At 41.4% G+C, this 19,221-nt stretch overlaps 1 protein-coding gene across 40 annotated transcripts in view; it reads right to left on the bottom strand.

Annotated features, from left to right (window-relative positions):
- The window catches only part of RIMS1 (regulating synaptic membrane exocytosis 1), a 490,703-nt gene that overhangs the window by 274,107 nt on the left and 197,375 nt on the right, over positions 1 to 19,221 (bottom strand). For 37 of the 40 annotated variants that reach the window (XM_074947969.1, XM_074947975.1, XM_074947977.1 and 34 more), the window contains one exon: positions 12,362 to 12,705. In XM_074947969.1, the coding sequence (XP_074804070.1) occupies positions 12,362 to 12,705 (344 nt within the window). Of the gene's footprint in view, positions 1 to 12,361; positions 12,706 to 15,429; positions 15,449 to 16,315; positions 16,370 to 19,221 lie in introns of those variants that run through there. The other 3 variants (XM_074947980.1, XM_074947955.1, XM_074947956.1) reach the window with 3 other exon arrangements.

The following is a 19,221-nucleotide window of genomic DNA, read 5'->3' as shown; positions in this document are numbered from 1 at the left end:
AAGTGTAAATTATATATAACCATATGATTCCCATCTTTACTAACTTCTCCCCTTTTTCCTTCTTCTAAATCGACCGTGTTCACCAACTGCTTTACAGTCCAATTATATATTATCTTTAACACCCTACTTCACTCCTTTTTCTGACACTAACTCCAACATAATCCTCTCATCTTCCCTCACTGCTTACCATATGACAATTATCTCTCCCCTTAGCAGATAAACAGGGCTTAGAATGTTGGTTCAGCAGACATCAGAAAAGACATAGTACTCTTCCCACTGCCCCCCATCTCAAATCTTGATGGGGAGGGGTGGGAGCAGAGGACAGGCACACCTAGGAGGTGATACTGGGGCTTCTCCCCTAAATGACTGAGGGGATACCCTTGCAAGGACTAGCGGCCTAACCTGCTATGACTCTATGGTCCTCTTCAGAGACCTCAAGGCTCACTTTCACACCCTAGCTCCACCCCATTGTTGCTACTGTCTCTCTATGCATGTGTACTAAGATAACATCTCCAGCTGTTGGGTCTTCCAAAAAACATAAAAAGCGGGTATGATTAGATAGCACTAGCCTTCTTGGAAGCAGAGATATTTGATGTAAACCACAGAATTACTGTCAGCTCCAAGGAGCATTAATTAATTCGATCAATGTTTAAAAGCATTTAAGAATAGATCTGCTGTGATAATTTGGATCTGGATGGCCTACTCCAATTGTGAGCTCAGCTGGTAGAAAGTGGGTGAAGTTCATAAAACGTTACAATGACCTGTAACGATTAATGCTGATAGAAACAGGTACAAAAGAGAGACTGAAAGTCTGGATTAGTTCAAAGAAAAAGGGCTACAAATGTAATAAGGACTGTTATAAGGTTGTGACGAACAGAGACGCGAAGAATGAAACTGGAAATTAATGGACCAAAAGTGGTATGTCAGAAGTTAGACCTAACCTGGTGGACACAATAACGAAGGGATGGCCTACTCCCTCTAACATCCCTTTTTTGGAGCCCCTAAAAAGAGACACTGGGGACCAAAAGGGCAGAACAGACTCCTGGGGCATTCCCTAGAGCAGGGGTTACCAAACTTGGTTCACGGCTTGTTCAGGGTAAGCCCCTGGCGGGCCGCAAGATGCTTTGTTTACCAGAGCATCCACATGCAGCTCCCAGTGACCGTGGTTCGCCGTTCCCGGCCAATGGGAGCTGCAGGAAGCAGTGGCCCAGCCCGCACCACTTCCCACAGCTCTCGGGTAAACAAAGCGTCTCGAGGCCCGCCACGGGCTTACCCTGAACAAGCCATGAACCAAGTTTGGGAACCCCTGCCCGAGAGAAAGGTTGACAGCTTCTGCCTTACTCCAAAAACTGTAATTCTTTGGTGAGCCTTGTTCATCAGGACATTTAGACCAGTGCACTGATAAGGATACATGACCATCAGCACTGGACCAACAGCAAACTGGATATACACAAAATCCCACTCTGTTGTTCCTACTATATTCCTCCTGTCTTATCACTTTCTCTCTCAATCCTGAGACCAACATGGCAGCAGCATGGCAGCAGCAAAATGATATGAGACTACCCATCCAGATCTGCCCAATCTGACAAAAATCAGCGAAGAAGAGGGACCTGACCAGATGAGTGAGACAATGTCCTGGAGTAGGAAAGCAAGCCAGTATCCAGAGCAACAGCTGTTATGGCTGGTGAACTGACAGCCTAGAGCATCCATCTGTGACTGACCGCCTTGTATCCTAAGAACTTAAACAAAAAGCCTATATACCCCCACCTTTACTCTCCTCTCTCTTCTCACTTCTCTTTTGTATCTGTCCATTTTGTCAAAAGCAGGAAACATAATCACCATCCATAGAGGTCAACTCATACTTAAACAACAGAACTAACCTTTTTTCCCTACTAAGAAGAATTACTTGATGAAATAAGAGACTCTAACCAATATCCTCTCTGAAAAAGGGATGCTGCTAAGTTTTGATTAAGTTTGTTTTACCTAACCACTGAATTTCAGTTTCAAAATGCTTTATGCTTTGTTTTCAATTCTTTTTCACTCCTTTTTCATTTGTGTATCCTCATCAATACATTTCCAAACACTGGCATAAATTTTCTAGTGTGTTTGCCATGGGACTAAGGAGGCCAACATCTCTGTATTCAAAATCCCAAACCACGCTTAACTCTTTAATGTTATACAGTGAGTAACAATATCATATTAACAACTTTTACTTTCTGGGCCCTTTTATTCCATCAAAATTAACACATATATGGTGTCCCTGGGTGAGCTTCACATATCCGCTTCTCCCTCCCCCACACCATCACAAATAGTGGACTTGTCATCTGCCCCTCCAAACCAAAAAATTTAGGTTTTACATTTTTCCTGGTCTACACTGTGTAACTGGCATCAAAAGGATTAATAATATCAAAATCTGGATACTTCTATTGTATGCTGCTGCTATTTTCTACTTAATACAACATTTATTTTAAAATCCTTGAATATGTTAAGCTTGCAAAACAAAGTTAACTTTCTTGTTTTAAAAAAGGGAAGCTTTAATAACTCTATTTTAAACTTATTAGTTTGTTTAACCTTTCAACAAATACATTGTTCTAATTTTGTTTGTTTACCTTGTGGTTTGTCATTTCTGTGATTAGTAATAACTGATTGTTTAATGTAAAGGCTTTTAAAAAAAGCAAAAGTAAAAATGAAGTGTTTTGAACCGTTCAAGGTTAAGTTTCTAAAACAAACTAAAACATTATGGCTTACTCCCTCGTTAACAAAATGCCAATTTAAAGGTTGCTTTTGCCTGAACAGTGAATTGTGTGTCAAACCACCTGAACTAAGGGCTGTTGCAGCACCAATTTTTTTGATTTTGTTTATTTTTGGCAATGTGTTATTTGCATTTTTGTGTTGATTTTTGGGGTTTTTGTTTTGGGAGAAAGCACAGTACTAGTGTTGCAGGTTAGATTCCCGTGATGAGCTAAATTACCACCATTGCCATATTGTTTTCACAAACGGTGGTGAAACAGGTAGACAAAATTTGCAATGGACTAAAAATGCCTGTGCAATTTTACCACCTTTGTATGTTACAAATGGCTCATAAAAGAAAAAGTGGATCCAAGGAACACTAGCTTCCTGCTTCTTTTTATCAAAAAGTAATAAAGCTGGCTAAAAATGCTATAAATTCTAAAAAATTCTCTAAGTCAGCAAGGATAAATACTTGTGCATAGAATTGTCATAGTTGGTATAAATATGTAACTTAAAATGTGTAAGCAGGAAAAAAAAGTAAGGAGTTTTCCCCCCTCACCTTTACTCATTCTGGGCTTACAGACAAAGAAGTGATAAGAGCTGGTTTCTAAGCATCTTAGGAACATACAAATAACCACAGTTTGGCATTTGGTTTATCTATAAATGAAGTGATTTGTAAGGTCTTAGCTTTAACATCTGGAAGGACTAACTGTAATTTTTGCAACACCTAACTAAATAAGATTTGTGAATCTTAATCTGGGACACAGAATTTGCAAACCTTAAAATAATAGTTCAGTACATCTTTTTTTTTTGTTCTATATGCTTAAAATTAAATAAGTGTTTTGTCTTCTAAATGTCATTTATGAACCAACCCAATATTAAGTGCATTTGGCCCTTAGGAGAGGGGATGTTGTGCAGAGGCCTAAACTCTAAGTTGTCCAAGAGAACAGAAGTCCAACTCAGCCAATTACACAAATTTTGCTTATGAAAGTCAGCAAAAGTTGAAGATAATAAACTGCTAAAAACTGAATTGTTTAGGTTAAAAACTGTGAAGAGGGGTTTTCAAGGCTCCTGGTAATGTCAAGGGTTTATATGACAATGAGCTAAAAGATTCTAGAATGGGGGGCGGGGAATGTTTATAGTTGAAATCACCAAAATGTGTTTTGATCAGTTAATGTTTATAGGCTGAGACTTCAACCCCTTCTTGGACATTGTTTATCTGAGGGTCACTGAATGGGAGCAGGGTGGTACAGGGACTGGAAGGAGCAAGTTTACTAGCATGGCTGCCACCCTCACCTGGGACCCACCTTGACACCCTTTGACTTTTGTTGTCTTGATCCTGAGAGATATCCTGAAAAGACTGAGCCAGAGAAGGGGACTCAGATGACATCACCATCTCCAACACTTTTAGCTAATCCTGAACAACACCTGGGATGTGAGACTTGGGTTTATGCCATTCATCCCCTTCCTCATGTGTCATTTTCTTTCCCCACCCTATTTCTTCCCTTTCTTAACTCACTCCTGTTTCCTTTTCTCTAATAAGAGTCAGACTTAACTGGCCAAGACAACTCCATCTTTCATAATACTGCTGAGAGCCTGTGATAAGAGTGACAGTTAAAAGCAAGGCATTGAACAACCCGATACTGGTACAAGTTTGCCAGGTCTCAGAGTGCCTGGTAAGTCCATGTGCTAGATCCGTGTTTCTCCAGCAATGAGATTGCAAGTGAGAGTCAGCACCAAACACAGAAGCTAAAATTTCTCTGCTATTCATTTTCTTTCCACTTTTGTGTGTGTGTTTTGTTTTGTCTTAAATGAAATAGAACAGCACTTCAACAAGAGCTCCAGACTATCTCAACTAATCCTTTTTCTGTTTCCCAAAAAGGACAGTTTTTACCACCTCTAATAGCAACTCAAAAACTGTCAAACAAGGGGTTTTCCTAATAAAATCTTTCTGCAGTTAAAGGGAAAGGATACAAAACATATTGTTAAAATGAAAGCTTTACTGAATATTGTAGATTTAAAATGCTGAAATCCTTCCTTTTTTTTGTATCTTTAATAAAGAGTTTAAAAGATTTTAAATGGTTCGTGTTACAGTAGGAATAAGACTGTAGGAATTAACTGTTAATGCTGTAACAGTAAACAAGGGTTTCATTAACATCTTGTTCTTTGTTATGCCTGAGACACCCCACAAGAAACCTTTAAACTTTGTAACACATGATTTCCTACTACTCTATTATAGTGCAACTCCCCATAGCTTTATCCACATTGGAATAAGATTTTTTTATCTGAGCATTTCATTTAGTGTAAAGTACATTGTCTAACCATAACTATAATTCAAAGGTAATTGTTGATATTAAATGAACAGGTGTTGACGGTCTATCCCAAATGACACACATACATCCACCCTCGGAGAAGAGCAGCAAACATGCGCAGTCCAATAACTTAGATGTAAAAAAGTCACAAAAAGGGCTCAAGAGGATTGTGGTTCTGGTGCTAAGAGGTGTGACATACTATTGAACAGGAAATAGTCAGAGGTACCTGCTGTTACAATTATATTAGCTATGCTTTGGATTCTCAGATTTTCCGTGTCTTTGGTGAAACCAGCCATTTTAGTTCAAAGCGCTCAAAACTATAGTATGAAGCATTAAAAGTAGCCATGTCTTTAGCTGGCTACTGCTCTGGGACCTTCACTGAGAACATCAAATTCAATATACTTGTAGAGTATGCTAGATCGAGCCTAGCATTTCAAAGATGATAGATAAAATCAGAGCTGCCAAGTAGCAACAAATAGCTATTTTAACAGGAATAGTTTTTAATACATATATTTGTATAACATAATGCATAGAGGGATGATATAATAATACCTACATCTAGAGAAGGAGCTGTAGCCATCAGAGTTGGCATGGCAGAACTGACACTGCACACTGACCTATTCAGTGGTGGATTAGCCACTGAGCCAACAAGGCCCATGCCCAGGAGCCCTGGCCAACTGGGGGCCCCTGCACCCTGATATGGTCTGCCCACCCAGCACTCTTGCTGAGGCACGGGGTCGGGGCACAGAGGCTTGCCCCGCTCCGCCCAGCGCTCCTGCCGGGGAATGATGCAAGCCCCTGCGCCCCAATCCCGCTCCCCGGCAGGAGTGCCAGGCGGGCGGGGGGGACGGGGACTGCAAGTGGAAGGAGGGGGAGGGGCCCCACTTATTCTGGCCCAGGGCCCCACAAACCCCTAATCTGCATATGGACTATGGCAACCCATCCTTGTAAAAGGGTTTGCTATCATTTAATGTCAGTGCTTTTGATAAGCAGTGGCACAATTCAGTGGGGCCCAACTCATAAATGTCATCAGGTTACTTTTAAATCTTAGACAAAATAACTCCTGCTGTTCACTAGCTGTAGCCATTTGGTCAAAGATTCCAAAGTCCGTGTTTATCTCCATCCATAGGCTCTCTGCTATTCATAAGATATGATGATGTGGTATTACATACAGATTTTGGCAACATACATTTGGGACTGTCATTATTTACTTTCTGTGAAACTATGAGTTGATCATGTCAGACATTCCAATTGTGTGCCAATAAAACATTTCTCCCATAATACACCATAAGAACATAAGAATGGCCATACTGGGTCAGACCAAAGGTCCATCCAGCCCTGTATCCTGTCTACCGACAGTGGCCAATGCCAGGTGCCCCAGAGGGAGTGAACCTAACAGGTAATGATCAACTGATCTCCCTCCTGCCATCCGTCTCCACCCTCTGACAAACAGAGGCTAGGGACACCGTTCCTTACCCTTCTTGGCTAATAGCCATTAATGGACTTAACCTATCCATGAAATTATCTAGTTCTCTTTTAAACCCTGTTGTAGTCCTAGCCTTCACAATCTCCTTAGGCAAGGAGGTCCACAGGTTGACTGTGCGCTGTGTGAAGAACTTCCTTTTATTTGTTTTAAACCTGCTGCCCATTAATTTGATTTGGTGGCCCCTAGTTCTTATATTACGGGAACAAGTAAATAACTTTTCCTTATCCACTTTCTCCACACCACTAATGATTTTATATACCTCTATCATATTCCCCCCCTTAGTCTCCTCTTTTCCAAGCTGAAAAGTCCTAGCCTCTTTAATCTCTCCTCATATGAGACCCGTTCCAACCCCTAATCATTTTAGTTGCCCTTCTCTGAACCTTTTCTAATGCCAGTATATCTTTTTTGAGATGAGGAGACCACATCTGTAAGCAGTATCCAAGATGTGGGCATACCATAGATTTATATAAGGGCAATAAGATATTCTCCGTCTTATTCTCTATCCCTTTTTAAATGATTCCTAACATCCTGTTTGCTTTTTTGACTGCTGCTGCACACTGCGTGGACGTCTTCAGAGAACTATCCACAATGACTCCAAGATCTCTTTCCTGATTAGTTATAGCTAAATTAGCCCCCATCATATTGTATATATAGCTGGGGTTATTTTTTCCAATGTGCATAACTTTCATTTATCCACATTAAAATTCATTTGCCATTTTGTTGTCCAGTCACTTAGTTTTATGAGATCTTTTTGAAATTCTTCACAGTCTGCTTTGGTCTTAACGATCTTGAGCAGTTTAGTATCATCTGCAAACTTTGCCACCTCACTGTTTACCCCTTTCTCCAGATCATTTATGAATAAGTTGAATAGGATTGGCCCTAAGACTGACCCTTGGGGAACACCACTAGTTACCCCTCTCCATTCTGAAAATTTACCATTTATTCCTATCCTTTGTTCCCTGTCTTTTAACCAGTTCTCAATCCATGAAAGGATCTTCCCTCTTATCCCATGACAACTTAATTTATGTAAGAGACTTTGGTGGGGGACCTGATCAAAGGCTTTCTGGAAATCTAAGGATTCAGAGTAGCAGCCGTGTTAGTCTGTATTCTCAAAAAGAAAAGGAGTACTTGTGGCACCTTAGAGACTAACCAATCTCTTTGAGCATAAGCATCCGATTAAGTGAGCTGTAGCTCATGAAAGCTTATGCTCAAATAAATTGGTTAGTCTCTAAGGTGCCACAAGTACTCCTTTTCTTTCTGGAAATCTAAGTACACTATGTCCACTGGATCCCCCTTGTCCACATGTTTGTTGACCCCTTCAAAGAACTCTAATAGATTAGTAAGTCATGATTTTCCTTTACAGAAACCATGTTTAATTTTGACCAGCAATTTATGTTCTTCTATGTGTCTGACACTTTTATTTTTTACTATTGTTTCAACTAATTTGCCCGGTACTGATGTTAGACTTACCGGTCTTTAATTGCTGGAATCACCTCTAGAGCCCTTTTTAAATATTGGCGTTACATTAGCTATCTTCCAGTCATTGGGTACAGAGGCTGATTTAAAGGACAGGTTATAAACCATAGTTGATAGTTCTGCAATTTCACATTTGAGTTCTTTCAGAACTCTTGGGTGAATGCCATCTGGTCCCAGTGACTTGTTGGTGTTACCTTGCATTCTGTACATACCATATTTCATCACAAAATTATTTCAGAAATTTTAGTTTTTCAAAACTGTATTGGTATTATTCTTTATATCCTCAACTTACAAAGGCCATGCTTACCCAGTATCACCAGTCCAGTCATCCAGATGTTCCGAGGGAGAGGAAAATAACAAACTTTACTCTGGCAGAATTTATTTTATTTGTTTGTTTGGCAGCTGTTTGAAGCTACTCAGTTTTGGAATGTCAAAAGTAGCTCCAGTGAAAACAAGGTACAGGATAAAAGTGTAGGGGATAGAATCAAAGGTTCATGACCAATACAATTTATCCCACGAACCTGCAGTTTTTCACATAGAGATCACAACTGCATGTGTGTGTGTAGGGTGACCAGATAGCAGTAGGGTGACCAGATAGGTGTGAAAAATCGGGACCGGTTAGTTGGGGTAATAAGTGCCACTATAAGAAAAAGCCCCGGATACCGGGACTGTCCCTATAAAAGCAGGACATCTGGTCACCCTATGTGTGTGATACATAAGCAAACTGCAAGAAGTCTTTTATAAGTTCTGCCTCTTGAAAACTGCTATAAGTACTTCTACAAAGTCTAGAAGACCAACAACCATCAGTATATTCTAGCATTTCAGTGTAATGCTCCTGGGAAATAAGACATTTTAGAAGGGTTTTGAAAACACTGAAAGGGAAAAACATAATCAACGAGCAAACGTGAGACTATTGTAACTGTGTAATTAATGTAACTACCTTACTTCCAGCCAGAAAAAGAGATGTCTCTGGAGTGAGCAAAATAGAAAGGACCAACATATAGTACTGTGCGACTGTATTAATGCCTCTCAGCTGAGAGAAAGTTGATTTCAGTGCCATGAAGCAGATTGTTGTTCATTGTTGGAGAGAAATTGATGTTACAAGGTAAGGTAGGATGTTGTCTGTTTGTTTAGGCTATATACATGTTCTTATCAGTGATTGCTTATGAGTGCTCTTACTTTTAAACCAAGGTAGACCTAGCTATACGCAGGCAACTTCCAGAAGCCCCATCTCGGTCATCCTGAGGTAGGTTTGCCAAAATCATATTTAAAAAATACAGGACAGACCTTAGTTATCCCCAATCTTGAATTGAAGCTGTGTAGGCAAGTCCCTTTCTCCCACCTTCATGTTTCCTAGGGTTTCTCTTTCTTCAGCTCTAGATGCTGCAGAGAACCCAGGGCCTCAGTGTTGGGCCAGCAGCCACTGCAACTCCAGTTCAGCTTCTGCACAGGAGCCAAGTTGGAAGCTACAGTTGCTGGTTTTTGCCTGCTGCTGTGCTGTGTGCCCTGTTGGGGGTGTTGGAAGGGACTTTGCGACTAAGGAGGCTATATCCCAAGAGTACTGACCATCTTGCCAGACAGAGTCCCTTCCTGACCGTGGTCCTTCAGCACAGCTCCAGGACACGCAGCCCCATCCACTTGCCCTGACAGAGCCTGTGCAGGGAAAGCAAATGGGACCACGATCAAGGGCTGGAGTCCATAAGGGTCCCTGTGCAACAGGGGCCCAGCACTCATGGTTGCATCTTTCCACTCCCCTCCCAACCCTGGCCTTGAGCATGGCTCCGTCTGCTTTCCCTGCATAGCACTGAAGGGCCAGGGGCGGGAGGGGAGTGGAAAGATGCATGCATGATTACTGGCCCCCTGCTATTGAAATACGGGATAAAAGGCATCCTGTACTGATTTAGTATGGGGCAGGCCACCTTCTATTTAAATAAGGGATGCTCTTGTAATACGGGACTGTTGGCAATTTAGCAACCCTCCCCTGAGCAGCCACCAGGAAAAGCTGTTTCCACTGCAGTCCTTGCAGGTTTCCAACCAGCACCCCACTGCCATGGAACAAAGGCTTCCCCCCTGGTTGCCCTATCACCTTCCAGTCAGCTTCCAAAAGAGCAGCAGCAGATTCATCACACTGCTCTCAGCTGACCTGTTTCTGTTCAGCAGATTCACGACAATACACATATAGCCAAAGAATACCATCACCATTAATTTACTAAGTTAAATACTATACGTTGCTTATGGGTGGCCTTATTCTCACATGCAAATAAATTGTAATTACTTCTAAGTACATTTGTTTATCTTACAGGTGTAAGCAACCTATTTTTAATATTGTCTTGTTATTTAAATTATTACAAGGTAACTTCTGATGATGGATAAGACTATAAAAGATATAGCAAGTGTGAGCACATCAGACAGAATCCTTAGTCTTTTTCTTTTTAAATACGTCACCACTGGCTGATTTACTAATTATAAAAAACAGTTCTGAGTCAGGTCAGTTTTTGGTATAACAACTTCGAAAGGGTCCTTTTAATTACCAAATGGCTTTAGGACCCTCTGTGGGCACAAAGTGAACCTTTGTAATCATCAGTCTGATTTTGCAAACATGGTATTTATTCCTAGTAAGTAAAAGGTGCATCTGTCCTACTATTTTTTTAAACTTCACTTGCACGGAGTTCACTGCATATTCCAGACAGTACTTTTCTTAGTGAACTATTGCACTTTCCTGGTCAATAAACATAGCTGACCATTGATCTTGAGTGCGTAAAGCAAATGAGGGACAGATGTAATCAGTGATGAGCTGCCAAAATCTTAACAACCGGTTCCCTATAAAAAGTTCTGATTTAAGGGATATGCCACAGTATGTATTTTTTGTACCAGCAGGTTACCATACGTTGGTATTTTCCCGGGAGAAATTTTTAAAATTTAAAAATTCCTCCCAGACGGCAATTTAAGAACCAAAAAGTATGACATGTCTGGGAAAATATGGATGTATGTTAACCCTACCTAAAGTTCTTTTTTAAAAAGATGAGCCTGAACTAGAAATGAGCTCCGTTTCACATGTGTGAGTCTCCGCCACTCCCTGGGGGGTGTGCTAGGGTAACCAGATGTCCCGATTTTATAGGGACAGTCCAAATTTTGGGATCTTTTTCTTATATGGGCTCCTATTACCCCCCACCCCCTGTCCTGATTTTTCACACTTGTGTCTGGTCACCCTAGGGTGTGCACATGTGTGGGTCCCAGCTGCTCCCTGCCCCCCTCATTGAAGCAGGTGTGCAGGGTTACTGCCCTGGGAACTGCAGGGCACCAGTGGACGTGGGGCCAGCTGCATAAAGGGGCGTGGGGCAGAGCTAGCTGGAGGCAGGGGGTGCAGGGCTGGCTGCGGGCAGGGCAGGGAGTGCGGAGCTGGCTGGAGACAGGAGTGTGCGGGGCTGGCTGCGGGCAGGGCAGGGGGTGCGGAACTGGCTGGAGACAGGAGGGTGCGGGGTTGGCTGGAGGCAAGGGGGTGTGGAACTGGCTGGAGACAGGGCAGGGGCTGACTGGAGGTAGGGGCTGGCTTCAAGCAGGGCAGGGGGGTGCAGGGCTGGCTGGAGATGGGCTGGCTGCGGGCAGGGCACGGGGTGCGGCAGAGGCTGGCTGCAGGCAGGGGGTGCAGGGTTGGCTGGAGACAGGGGCTGGCTGCAGGCAGGGCAGGAGGTGCAGCAGGGGCTGGTGTGGGCAGGGCAGGGGGTGCGGCAGGGGCTGGAGACAGGGGCTGGAGACAGGGGCTAGCTGCAGGCAGGGCAGGGGGGGTGCACGACAGGGGTTGGCTGGATACAGGGCAGGGGGTGCAGCAGGGGCTGGCTGCAAGCAGGGGGCGCAGGGCTGGCTGGAGACAGGGCAGGGGGTGCATGCAGCAGGGGCTGGCTGCGAGCAGGGGCTGGCTGCAGGCAGGGTGGCGGGTACTCACGGGGAGAGCAGCAGGACTCAGCCCAGGCCCCGTAGAGCAGCTGGGGACCCACCAGGCAGCAGCAGGAGCCCCAGGGCCAGAGGTCGGGGGAGCAGCAGCAGCACCAGGGCTCGTGCCTAGGACCAGGCGGCAGCCCACATGGCTCCCGCAGTGCAGCGCCCCTGGCGGCCGGAGGAGGAATTACATCACTTCCCGGCCGGAGCCCATCAAAGCCTCAGCACCCCCTGCAGGGAAGCGGGTTAACAACCGGTTCTAAAACTGCTTCAAGATTTAACAATCGGTTCACGTGAACCGGCGCGAACCAGGTCCAGCTCACCACTGGATGTAATCTCCTATAAATACACTGTTGTGTAACATTGCTTAACTAGCAGTTCAAATGCTATGGATATGTAAAGATGAACTAGAAAGTATTACCTCTCTCTTGGGGGTTCACTTCTAGACCTTGATGAAGCTTGCTTTTGTTCCAGGCCCATAGCTTGCTGTAATAGTTCTGCTCCTTTCCTCCTGTCAGACTGCACACTGGAAGAAGAGATTTCCTGTGATGAGGCAGCTGCTGTACTTAAGGGAGTTTGAGATCTGGAACGCTCCTGAAGCCTTGCTTTCTTTTCTCTAGGTGCATCAGAACTTCCACCCGTAGCTGTATCACTCAGTGCTCCATCCTGACTGCTTGGCGGCTGTGGACCACTTCCAAAAAACCATGCTCCAGACTTTGTTAGGATTTCTTGTTGCTTTCGACATAAATTACATACCCACATAACCTAGTTGAAGATAAAAAGATCTGTGTAAGTATCCTCTAAACTCTAATATATTTCCTTGTTTTATAAGTGTTCAAACATAGTATTTTTTAATTGGATGAAGTTTGTGCTCATGACAGTGCTCAAAGTATGCTCACAGAAGTGTGAATCACTCTACTAGCTAGGGCCAAGCATACTGCAGGCAGGTCCATCCACAATATTCTGTCAATATATCTCAATCTTAACCTGTTATCTCAGTGCTGGGCCTCTTTTGAGTAAAGTCTGACAAAATGGTGTGGAGGGGTTATGCAGGTGGTTGGTGTTTAGTTAATTTTTTAGTGCGGACAAACATTACAATGGGATTATCAAACTAATGTTCACTGGTGATGTGACCTGAGATGAACTTGAACTCAGGATTGTAAAACTCAAGCCAGTTAACGTCTCCCTTCCAATCACTACTATGAACTATTAAAGAAAGAGGTATTGTTACAGTATTTCTTCTTAATATTTTCTTTCCACATAACATCATCAAATCTCAGGCAGTTTTTCAAAATGAATTAATTACGTACTGTGAATACTTTCAACTACACCAAATACAACTACTTACCAATGTTGTAAACTCCAGGCCTAAAGAAATATACTGATATGTAACTAAATACAATAATGAAAAGAAAAATTGTGTACAGTATTTTAAGAAACCAGAAAATCTTCTTTGTTGGATAAAGATAAAAGATCAAACATCGGCATCATTGAGAAATGACCATGTGCTAGATCTCTCAGTTACATCTAAAAAAAGGCCAAGCTTCCAGTCCCTGGTGGTCACCATTAAACTGTGTAGATATATGGGTTATTTTTTTCCTCCAGCAGCACTGGGAAACCACAGCACACACAATAAGGCCAGTCTCTAGGCATAAGTGTTTTATAGGGAATGAGGGCCAGCAGGTACTCTAAGAAAAGATGGTAAGAGAAAAATGAGAACTGAATGGGGAAAGTAAAGTGAATGCAAATTTAAAAAAACAAAACAATAATTAGGAAAAGAAGACGATCCTTTGAAGAAAGAAGACTGACGTGGAAAAGGGGAGAATAGGGAAGATAGACAGTTTCATCAGAAATAGCAAGAAAAATGGGGAAAAAGAAATTATGGAAACCAATTATAGAAGCAAAAAAGAAAAGTTATGCAAGTTTAATAACAACTAGAATAGAAGCATAAATGAAGTTGTGAAACAAGAAAGAAATGACAGAAGAGAAAGTGAAAAATATTTTTCAAATATTGTCTGTGTGTAAAAGTACAGGTACACCACACAATATTTAACATAAAAAGGATTTGAAGAAACAATAATAATTTTTCAGGAAAAACTGCACAATGGAAGAGAGTTTTGGCTGTGAAAATACCAAGAACGGAGGAAAAGTTCTTTGCATACCAGCAATAAAGGCATTTCATATAGCACAAAGAAAAAGAATCTTCAGGCATTTTATACAGTAAGCATAATTCAGATTTGTTAAAAGGATCCTAAAATGGGTTATCACTTTAGATCATAAAGAATATATCAGAACTTACAAATAGCATGCAAGTTCTACACCAGTTGACTAAACTGTCAGGAAAAAAATATCAAACTCTCCTTTTATCCTATAATGTGCCTGTATACAAGATCAGAAATAGGCTATTTTTTTCTCTTCAAGGAAGATATTAAAATATTTTAATTACTTCAAAAAAGAATCTAATCAAAAGTCACAATTACTCCAGCAGTGGTGCAAACATACACTGTGTTAAAAACAGAAACAATCTTCAACAGATAATAGGAATGGCAGATTCTCCTTTAAAACAAATGCTAGACATTTTTAAAACCTGCCCTTGATATTATAATATCTTATTTTCTTCTCCTGGGATATTCTGATTTTGAAATAGACTGAAGGAACTGAATACGCGTGTGGTCATGCAACATAAGTTTAAAATGTAGGTAGATTAACTGGGAAGAAACATTTTAAAATGTGTATATAAACTCGAATGTGATTGCTAACCGACCAGGCAGTAGCCACCTGGTAATAAATATATATATGTCTCGCTCTCTCGCTCTCTGGTATACGGTCATTAGCCAAAAGCTATTAAATCAATAGCTCACAGAAAGGTTTAAAAAGCTGTTGTGCAAAAGCTGATAAGAACTGGAGTTTCTTTAAATCCAGTATTAGTTAACATGTTAACTTATATCTTCAGACAAAATCTGGCAAATTTCAAAATAAAATGCAACTTTCAAGTTCTTAATGTTGTTTTGTTAAGGATATGAGTTCTTTTAATCAAAATGCAAAACAAATTATTTTGTAGATAACTAGAATAAGATGGAAATTGTAATCAAATTCTCAAACATACACATATCAACATTTTAAAATGTGAAGCTGATAACTCTGTCAACAATATCATTCACAATTTCATATATATACAACTTAAGTATACCTATAAGATCAAAAATATGCAATAAACTTTTTTCTGTGAATTTACTAACAAACTTACCCAGTCTCCTTTTGTTTTGTTATTGCAAATATTTGTTATGGACAAAATTATTCAACCTAAACAATTGGGAGTAGTTAAAGCAGAAGCAGACAGAGATAAATACAGGATACAAAAGTGAGAAGTTACAATACATGTTACAATATAACATATCCCCGCACCAGTCTTTCAACACTACAGCTTGGACATAACATACACACCAAGCACCACAGATTATATAGGTAGGAAATCTGCAATATACTCACAAAGAAGCTACACTACATCTCTGTTTAGGATTCTCTTCAGGACTTAGCTATTAAATGCTATGTTTGCCTTGAGCTATATTCAGTCCAAAGGGAAAAATGACAAAAGCTTTTCTTTAAGAAGGAAATAAAAAAAAATGAGATGACATAACAGTTTCAATAAGAAAGCTGTTTATTGAAAACCATTTTTTGAGAAGTGTGTGGAGCAAGCAGTCTAGCAGCATGCGGGAATTATATCCTGATTGAATATTCTGGGATGTGTTCCAAACCAATCTAAACTAAAGCAGGTCTGTGTAATAACTTATCTTAACAAACCACAGATGTTAGGCAACCAAACACACACTCTGATGAAGGATTACAGTGCTCTAATGTGGCTTCTGGACCTCCATGTGATGCATCAGGAAAATGAAGTAAGATAGATCATTTTATTCTGACCTATCATTAATAAAATATTTTCAGTTCTTTCTTCTCTGTTTAGTGAGTTCTGATGCAGCATTACAGTAGGTCATTCTAGAAATGTATAGACAATTTTTTCTATATACCCGTGTAAGGCAACAGGCACATATATGTCTGCACATGGAGCTATTAGAGCCAAATAGCCAGGACTATAAGGGACACTCTTTTTCAAAAAGTTAATATGCATTTAATTGGAAAAACTGCATTTTTACAGCATAGCACAAGCGTCCTGTGCTTTACTGCTATGTCACAAAAATAACGTGACACACAGGATTCAGCGGAGGTGGGTTAATGATTCCCCCAGAGATTCATGTAGAAAACTTTATGGGCTTAGTGGAAACATGCTTTTTGGGCAGTAGGACTCCATGCTTGCCCTCATGTGGAATGTGTATGGGCATTCATTCACAAACATAAAGATATGCCTCACACTTACTCTTACAGGCAGTGCTGAAAGTGATCCATTATGGGTAGGAACAGTATTCCTGTACTAAATAACATGAAATTCCAACTTGAAAATATCCGTATTAAGCAATATATGTACCACAATATACAACATAAATAAGCATTTTCACTGACAAAACTATGAATTCTGCATTATGATTATACTTTTCCACAAGATAATATTAGCAGGGAGAAAAAGCTTTCTTAAATTCTACTTTAAGTTCCATTATTACTTCCTATCCCATGGGCAGGAGGAAGTTAAAATGACGTTAGAAGGAAATTTAACTTCTACCCCAAATTTAGAGCCAGATGCTGGAAGCCTCAGTCAGGCAAAATTCTCACTGAAGTCAATGCAAGTTTTGTCTAGACCAGATGTGCAAGTGTCAAGGATCACTTGGATGCAGGAGAAAAGTCTTTAAAACTTTGTTAGAAAACTTGGAGTATCTACACTGGGAGGTCATGAGTTATTAATTATGGGGCTCCATTCCCTGGACTGTGATTTTCTTCCTTCTATTTTGTTTTGGAGGATTGATCCTAATAAACAGAGGCACATCTATTTAAGTCAGTCTCAACATAACTGAAAAATAATGTTGACACTCTTTTGAGCCACTTCTTCCATCCACTTCAAGAAGACAGTTGTCCAGGCCCTAATCCTCCAAGCAGACCCTTTCCTCTGCATGAAGCCTGACTGACTTCAATGGAGCTGGGCAACCAACACAAGAGTCCACCCACATGGATCTGATTGCAGGACTGGGGCCAGTTTTCTGCTTTATGAAACTTCATTTGCTGGAATCAAGTTAAATCAAAAATTATTTCATTTTACTGGGGCAACAAGTAGTGTTACAAAGTATATAGTACGTTAACAAACTGTGTGACAGTTATACGTACTATATTAATTCTGTTGCTATATCGAACTGAAATATGGTAATACAACCTTAGCTATGGTTTTCCAACTGCTCCACTATAATATGCAGCTGTAACTATGCTCAGGGTTCTGTGTATTCTCCAAATCCACAGCCGTGGAACAACCCAAAGAATCCAACCTGTCTTGCAGATATGTGTTCCAGAACTCAAGCCTTCATTGATAAAACCTTTAAAACATAGAGGCTGTGGGCCAGATCCCATCCTTTCCTACAGCCCCTTTCCACTGCTCCAGAGGTGCAAATGGGCCATGAAGCTGGCCTAACTGGGCAGCTAAGGATTTGAGTGGTGTGACTCTGTGACTGGCCTCTTGCAGCTCAATTTAGAGGAGGAGTGAGCTGCTGTGCTCAGGCTGTTTCCTAGCTAACATAACAGGCTAAACCAGTTTGCTGCCAGCCCCAGAGCAGTGACAGATCTGATAGACATAAAGTGATATTATTGCTCTTCCTTCCCTTGAGTCCTGTGCTGAGTTCATTTTCATCAGACCCGAGGACTTGGGTCTAATTTTCCATTGCTTTGTGTCATCATTTAAATCTATATAAAGTGGGTGTAAAACGCTACCAAATCGAAATTCTTCACCACACATCAGCAAAGCATTTTATACCCACCTACTATTCACTTTAGGAAGAAAGATAAAATCAGACACTGTGGATATGTCTACACAGCAATTAAACGTCTGCAGCTGGCCTGTGTCAGCTGACTTGGGCTCATGGGGCTTGGACTGCAGGGCTGTAAAACTGCAGTGTAGATGTTCGGGCTTGAGCTGAAACTCAGGCTCTGCCTCTGGGAACCTAACCCTTTGCGGGTTTCAGAACCCAGGCACTAACCCACCTCAGCCCTGCAGCCCTAGTCAGCTGACATGGGCCAGCCCGGGTGTTTAATCGCTGTGTAAACATGCCCTGGGTTTCTAGCCCTTATGGTTGCAAACTGTACTTTAAAGATGTGAAGAGCCTATAGTCAATGCAGGGACGTAGACAGTATGAAACAGTAGTTCAGAGGTAATGACTGCCCCATTCATCAAAGGGTGTTAATTTTGGGGTCATGTGTTAATAAGGTAGGTACCATCTTAACATGATAAAACCTAGCTGGTGACTCTCAGGAGGAGAGAGGGCAGATAGCCTGGAGAGGAGAATTATAAGGGAGCATCAAGTCAGGAGAGAGGCTACTCCCAGGGATGGGCACTAGACCAGAACAGAGAGTGGTGACTGGGGAAACCTGTCTGAATGGGACAGCCCCATGAAAGAAAGTTCCCCTTAATCAAGAGGAAGGAATTGTAAATCCAGGGACTAATGGGACAGGCTTTCCAGAGAAGCTATAGGCCTTAATGGTATTAGCAGAGCTCACTGACTCAGAGGGAATTGGAGGGGAACCTGAAGCCTTGGAAGAAGGATAAACTGGAGATGAAGCTGTCAGGTGTACAGCCCCCACCTAACTCTCTACCCTTCTCCTCTTAGACCTACCTGCCCATTTAAACACACACATATGAACCACCAGAACACCTCTGCACTCCAGTCAGACCTACAACCCTTGATCTAACCCATTAGAGCTGGTCAGGAAATGGTTTTCCAGTCTCATAAAACTTTTTGTGACTTCAAAATTTTTCACATTCTGCATCAGAAAGAAACTGAGACTTATCAAAGACTTTTGCAGAAAAAGCCAAAAGAGACACATATCCAGGGCAAAATAGCCAATAGCCTAGTGGTCAGGAATATGAGAGACCCATGTTCATGTCATCTGTATGAACCTAGGCTGGCTCTCTCATAGAAACTGGTACTTTCTCACAAAAAGTTTTGACAAATCATCATTTTCTGACAAAATTTTAATCAAAGAATTCCCAAACAGTTCTAAACCTCATGTCTTTTAACCCCTGCCTCCTCTCCCCCAGCCTTCCAGCCAAACTCCTTTCTCTTCTGATATCTACCAGGCAGATCTTTGCCAGCCAGATTCAAAACTTATTTTACTGTTAGCCCATAAATA

Source organism: Natator depressus, chromosome 3, assembly GCF_965152275.1.
Source record: "Natator depressus isolate rNatDep1 chromosome 3, rNatDep2.hap1, whole genome shotgun sequence".
Taxonomy (NCBI): Eukaryota; Metazoa; Chordata; order Testudines; family Cheloniidae; genus Natator; species Natator depressus.
The sequence above is the reverse complement of the archived record's forward strand: the minus strand, read 5'-3'. Positions and strand labels throughout refer to the sequence as shown.